At 35.4% G+C, this 6,286-nt stretch overlaps 1 protein-coding gene across 1 annotated transcript; it reads left to right on the top strand.

Moving 5' to 3' along the window:
• Window positions 1-1,091: 1,091 nt before the first annotated feature.
• LOC111398801 lies at window positions 1,092-6,042 on the top strand. The gene is made up of 2 exons (XM_023025901.1): window positions 1,092-1,433; window positions 5,344-6,042. The coding sequence occupies exons 1-2, from the start codon at window positions 1,303-1,305 to the stop codon at window positions 5,810-5,812; spliced, it is 600 nt and encodes a 199-aa protein (XP_022881669.1). The 5' UTR covers window positions 1,092-1,302; the 3' UTR covers window positions 5,813-6,042.
• Window positions 6,043-6,286: the final 244 nt, after the last annotated feature.

The following is a 6,286-nucleotide window of genomic DNA, read 5'->3' as shown; positions in this document are numbered from 1 at the left end:
TCCTTGAAGGTACGTTAGCAGGCATTTCAACCATCTCAACAAGCACTTCGATCATCTTTGAAGGCACCTCAGCTTACCTCTTGGAGCCTCGGCTTGGCTTTGTAGGCACCTCGATTGAGCTTTGGAGATACCTCAACTGGCTCCCTTGAGAGTCTCAACTGAATTAGTAAATTATCGTGGTGTCCCACGTGGCATTTCATATTCGACTAGCAACAAAACTCATTGTGTAAGAATCGTTCTGACTAATGTAGATACGTTTGAAATTGATGTGGACTCTAGTGATTTTAGTGATGATCGAAGGTGATTGTCTCGAGAAAGTCTAAAAAGGAACGATTAATTTAGGATAGAGCTTGTTGTCTAGTCATCTTAGTTGACTTAAATTAGGAGCTTGAGACTTGTATGCGTAACTCATTATCTCAGTCAAGTCCATGACATCGAATTTGATTTATTATCATTGAGATAATTTATTCGATAATCGTTGAACTTTGTTATAGGTTACTACTTGCTTATCGACCTTTAAAAAGTTATTCTTTGCTCACTGAACGTTACTATAACTTACCATTTGCTCATCAAAATTTAAAAGGTTATTCGTTGCTCACTTAAATTTGAACAAAATTATTCGTTGTTCATTGAAATTTGCTACAAGTAATATTGATAAAAATGATATGAGTAATATTGTTTAATTTTGGATGAGCAACGAGTAATTTTTTAAATTTTGCTGAAGAATTAGTAACTTATAACAAAATTCAGTGAGGATCGAGTAGCTTTTTAAATATCAATAAATAAATAGTAATTTTAGCAAAGTTGAGTGACCATTGATAAACTAACTCTATTATCATTTGATGCATCTTGAGAGGAACAAAAATGCAAAATTGCAAATTGAGAGATTCCATAATTCCAATTTGGAATTGGAATATGTCAACGGCGATGATGACGTCTGTGACCATTTCAACGTGCGGTGACGGCAACACTTACCCTAGAAGTAGTTTTATCTTAGTCACTAAGGATTGTTTTGTCCCATTTTAGTCCCTCAAGTTTGAAATCCCAGTTTAGTTCCATCCAAAAGTAATTGTTGTTAATATTTTTCCTGACGTGAACCCAAAGTCCCAAATGGACCGCCAGATATGACCAATTTGTTTCTTTTAAGAATTACATGTAGATGGCTTGCGAGAAACGAAAGTGCAAAATCGGAGTGTTCTATAGAGAGAGTAGAATCAATTCGAAGAGAAGTAATTTGTTTATGCAATTATATACACAATAAACAGATAGAGAGAGGAACGAAAGTTCTAGAGAAACTGCGAAATGGTGCTGTGGGAGATCACTTTGGGAACGGCCTATTTTCTGGGTCTGAAACGAACATACAGACTGGCTCTCAAGATTCAGCGCAAGCTTATTAGTCCCAAACATCCTAAGATCCGTCAATTTGCTCAAAGGTAACCTTTTCTACCTTTAATTTTTTTTTCTTGGCTTTCAATATTTTTTGGATGTTGTTGAATTTTATGGGTTTGATGTAATTGGTACTGGTGTTATAAAATACAGTGATTTGATGTTCTTTGTCAGTGTAGTGAATAGTGATGGCGCATGATGAATTTTGTGGGTTTTATGCCATTAATACTGTTATTAAGAAATACGGCGATTTTGATTTTCTTTGTCAACGTAGGGATAATTGGACAAAGATTACATGCGATATGAAGCTTGATACTTTGCATGATGAATCCAGCTATTGGTTGTCCTTACAATGAATACGAATAACCTGCCCTCCAGTTTTGTACGTTAGTTAGCTAAGAAACAACTAGGATGTTATCGAGTAGATTAATTAAATTAACGAGGTTGGGCAGAAATGAAGTGTGTATTGTAGAAAAGGGTTAGAGATTAAGAAATTCGTGATTTGATTGGAGAAACTGGTGACATATTAAAGGAATTATTTAGTTACGAGAGAATATTAATGATTCGTAATTCTGCATTCTGATAAGGAAATTAATATCCAATAACCTATTTGGAAGAAGGCAAGCGGGGGGAGGGAAAGTGAAATGATCAATACAATCTATGCTTGGGAGAAATTGGAATGTTAAAAGGGATAAATTTTTCTTTGTTCCAGTCATTTCTTTCTTTTCAGTTTAGGTATCATATTCTGTATTCGGACCTCAATAGAATATTCCCGCGAAACTAAATGAAATACCTTTTATTTCTTTTATAATGACTTTATAGAAGCTTCAAAACTTGCTCTTTTGTAAAATTAGTGCTTGTTTGATGGTGCTTTTTAGTGCTTATAAGTTGTGGGTTCTACAGAATGTTTGGATAATAAGTGGATGGTAAGTTGTGGGACCTGTGAAATGTGTTAAAAAAAAAAATGTATATTTGGCAAGCTTAAATTATAATTTAACCTTTGCCAAATATGATGTTAGTTTTTACTCCACACTGTCCAGCATTTATTAGCCAGAAAGCTTCTTGTTATGATTTTTCGATGCACAAGGAAATAATTAAAATTGGGAGGGCATGTGATCATATAGCATTGCTTAGAGAAACACTGTAATATTCTTTGTTTCAAACTATATGATTTTAGTTTCCTAAGATTCACTGGAAAATTTTTGTGTTCCTTTACATGGGTTGTACACACAATCAGTATATATTACTTTTCTACAACAGAATAATTTAGGGCTCAAAATTTCTGGAGTTTAGGGAAAATAATGGATCTTTAGTAACGAATAATTACATTATTCATCACTTTCTTATGTTTTTGCTGCAATCTTCTTGTTTATTGTAGTCCTCTGAATTATATAAGATGTTCAAATGATTGTCATTTTCAAGATATCTGCTTTATACTTCTGAATGGACTCTGTCATGAGTTAACACTCTCTTCTAGTTGCTTGGTATCCAATCTTCTAATTAAAGCCTGTGATGTCCTTTTCTTCTTTTCATTTTCTTTATCGGCATGCTAGCACTCTTCAATTGTTTTGATGGTTCATTTTAATGTTTTACTTTTTCAAGTATATTTAACTCGTGAGGCCATTTCATATGTATTGTTAGCAAGAATCAAGAATATTTCTTTCACTTTCCATGCTTAAGTGGTTAGAGAGGTGGAATGTGAAAGCATGCCATCACGGTGTGGGAAACTCAAAATGATATCAAAATATATTCGATGCAAAAATAGGCCCAGATGACCAGTTGGTTTTCGTAATTCTCTCATGTTTAATGGGCCAGTTGGGCCATGACGTAAAGAATGTGTTGCCTGAACGAGGATGGAACTTTTAGAATTTTTAGCAATCTTCGGGAATCCTCGGGAAGTGTTTGGAAAGTATTTTTGTAAGAACAGAACATGAACTTTATTCAGTTTCTGCAAGCAAAAGAAACTGATGTAAAGTTAAAGTTTACTATCTCTAATACTTTTTTCTATGTTCGAGAATTTTCAAAAGTTGCATGAGTTCACTTGTAGTTACTTATAAAATTTTGAATTTGATTCTCCATGTAATCCAGTGTTCCATTCCCTATCATATTCCTCGAGTACATTGTCCTCTTCTATTTTGTAACTTTCACTTCCACTCTACTCATTGGTTTCTATATCTTTGCCAATTTTCAAATAGCCAATATATTTCTTCGTTTCGACCCTTTACAGTCCTTGCTACAGTGCAACAGTTATACTTCTGTATTGAGTTATGTTACATCCATTAATGCAATAATTTGCTAGAGGAGTTTGAGTTGATGCAACTTCAATTTCATTATTGTGGCTCAACTTTATTGGTATTTGCTTTACCAAGTTGAGATTAGCTTACCTTGGCTAGTTGCGGTGAATTGACCATTTATGGCAGTAACTCTTTGCAACCAACTGATTCTTGGAAAGGGGGAGAAAAGAGTCCTAAAGCAATAATAAAGTTAACAAAATATTGATTTAGTCATTTGAATTTCACTCCTTAAAAATTTCATAGAAAATACTTTCTTATGAGAACGTTAATTATATGTAGTAAACAGGTATTACAATAAGAGTTGTACTTGAAAACGCTAAAGGTTGGGTGGTTGAGTTATAGGTGCCATCAGCAGAATTCTATTGACGGCAAAAATATTATTGAGGAGCAGATTCTCCTGGCTTCATTGACGGTATAGGTGCTGATCTACAGCTGTCCATTACCATCTTTCATGAATCTTTCTCAAATTTGTGAATTTATTGGGTCAAAATGTGAAACACTGAACTGCATATCAGCCTGAAAGATGTTGGCTGATAGGAATTAAACACTAAACGTTTAATCTGCCTGCTGCCTGCTCTGTCTGCTGTATCTATTGATTTAAGTATGAGTGCCACCTCTCACAAGGCTAGATCTGTTATTTGGCTTATTTCTATTAGAACTGAATTAATCTGTAGGACTAGCAACTCAAGTTGTAGAAGAATTCCTCTTGAAAGGTCACTTTGTAGTTGATCTTGCTGGTTATTGACAGATTACATATTTGCTCATGTAGTTCGAGTCCCCTCAGGACCACTGAAATGAGTACTCGGCTGTAAACTTCAGGATCTTAAAAAAAAAAAAAGCATATTTGCTCAAGACCTTTTATCTAGTTGTTGCATTAGTAATCATTCTTCCATTTTATTCATAGTTTGTTTGTTACTTCTGTCATTTTTGATGTCATATCTGTTGTTTATTTAGCCATTTGACATTAGGGGACCATGTATACCTTTCAGGTTGGTTACCATCAATAGATTGACTGAATGGAAACTCTACGTAAGAGGATTAGACTTGGTCGATATGGTATAGGGGGTGCAGGACACTAGTCATCCTTAACTTTGCTAAAGATTTCGTTTCAACCCTTAACTTTGTCTCTGTCTTTGGGGTGTGAGTGAATTTGTCCATTTAACTTACCAAATGTTTCATTTTTCTGCTTTTATCTTTTTATTTTCAAGTGTCTGATTGGCACCAACACAGATTATGAAGCAAAATAACAGAAAATAAATTTGTAATTGTATTCTACAAAATCCCATAATACCACCCGCCTACTTTACTAACTGAATGGAAATATTCATGTGCCTTTGGGGCCTATCAATCTTCAGCATGTACTTATTAATGGATGTCAATTGAGGCCATGTTTCCCCTTTCCCCTTACCTTTTCAATGACAGTCCAGCAACGCATGAATGATTGCCACCAGATCACTTTAATTTCCCTCAAAATTAGCACTTGTAGGTTTCAATTGATATAAGAAAAGCCAGGGAGCTACTATAAAACTTTGGGTGAGGTTTAAAGGCTGCAAGTTTGTTTTATTGTTATTGGCTGCCATTCATAAGATGTCATTACAATTTATTTTCTTGAGCAAGGACTCTAGTTTGTTTTATATGTTGGTTATATTCCTTTGGATTTCAGACGAACTCGTGCTGCATTTGATGTTGCACTCACAGTTCATCGCAAGATACAAGAAAGGGATATTGAAGTTGGGCGAAACCTTGGCAACTGGATCCTTCGATGGCTTGATAAAATGAAGCCATCAGCTCAAATCCGAGTAAAGCACCCCTCCGACAGGACTGCCAACACAAACATGAAAAAACCGTTGAATAACTCATCGCACCTGAACAATCAAGGAGGGTTTCTCAAATCCGGTTCAAGAAGTCAGTATAAGGAATCCACTCGGCATCTTTTTACGGCAGCAAGGAACATGTGGCCGAAACCCTTTCCTTCCGTTGCAATAATGATGCAACCAATGAGGCCAGCCGGAAGTCACATCCAGTACAGGCAATTCAGCACTGGAGGCTGTGAGCCTTTCACGGTGGATTTTGGAAAATTTGGTTCTGGAATAATTCGGAATGATATAAGGCAGTGGATACTGCAGAACTAATCGTATTCTTTGATTTATCTTCTCTCTAGCACGTCAATGGTTTAAACCAAACACTACAATTCAGTTTACGATTAGGTACAATTCAGGGCCTTGATTTTCTTTCATGGGTTTACGTAAATTCCTTTTGAGACTTCATTTTTCTTATTACATATATGTTTGTGTGGGTGTGATAGAGACGGTAACAAAAGAATAATCTGTTTTTGCAATAAATTTATGGTCGGTTATATGCATTCCTTTTTGTTAACGTTTAACTTATTTATTCTATTTTTAAATATTATGAATGAGTATGTTCTAAATACACGTCCTAAGTAGGTCAATATTAAATATGGATTAAACTAGATGTACAGCACTTGTTGTACATCATGGTTCACAACCTCCGCACAATGAGGGGGCCTCAACTCCATTTTTTTTTTTTTTTAATGTGTGCGGCCCCCTCCGATGTGAGGGGGCTGTCAATCGTGCTGTATGCTGAGC

Source organism: Olea europaea, chromosome 8, assembly GCF_002742605.1.
Source record: "Olea europaea var. sylvestris chromosome 8, O_europaea_v1, whole genome shotgun sequence".
Taxonomy (NCBI): domain Eukaryota; kingdom Viridiplantae; phylum Streptophyta; class Magnoliopsida; order Lamiales; family Oleaceae; genus Olea; species Olea europaea.
The sequence above is the reverse complement of the archived record's forward strand: the minus strand, read 5'-3'. Positions and strand labels throughout refer to the sequence as shown.

Coding starts and splice junctions, on each gene's coding strand:
- LOC111398801 (XM_023025901.1), top strand. CDS start 1,303: ATGGTGCTGTGGGAGATCACTTTGGGAACGGCCTATTTTCTGGGTCTG. Junction 1,434..5,343: donor ATCCGTCAATTTGCTCAAAG/GTAACCTTTTCT, acceptor TTTGGATTTCAG/ACGAACTCGTGCTGCATTTG.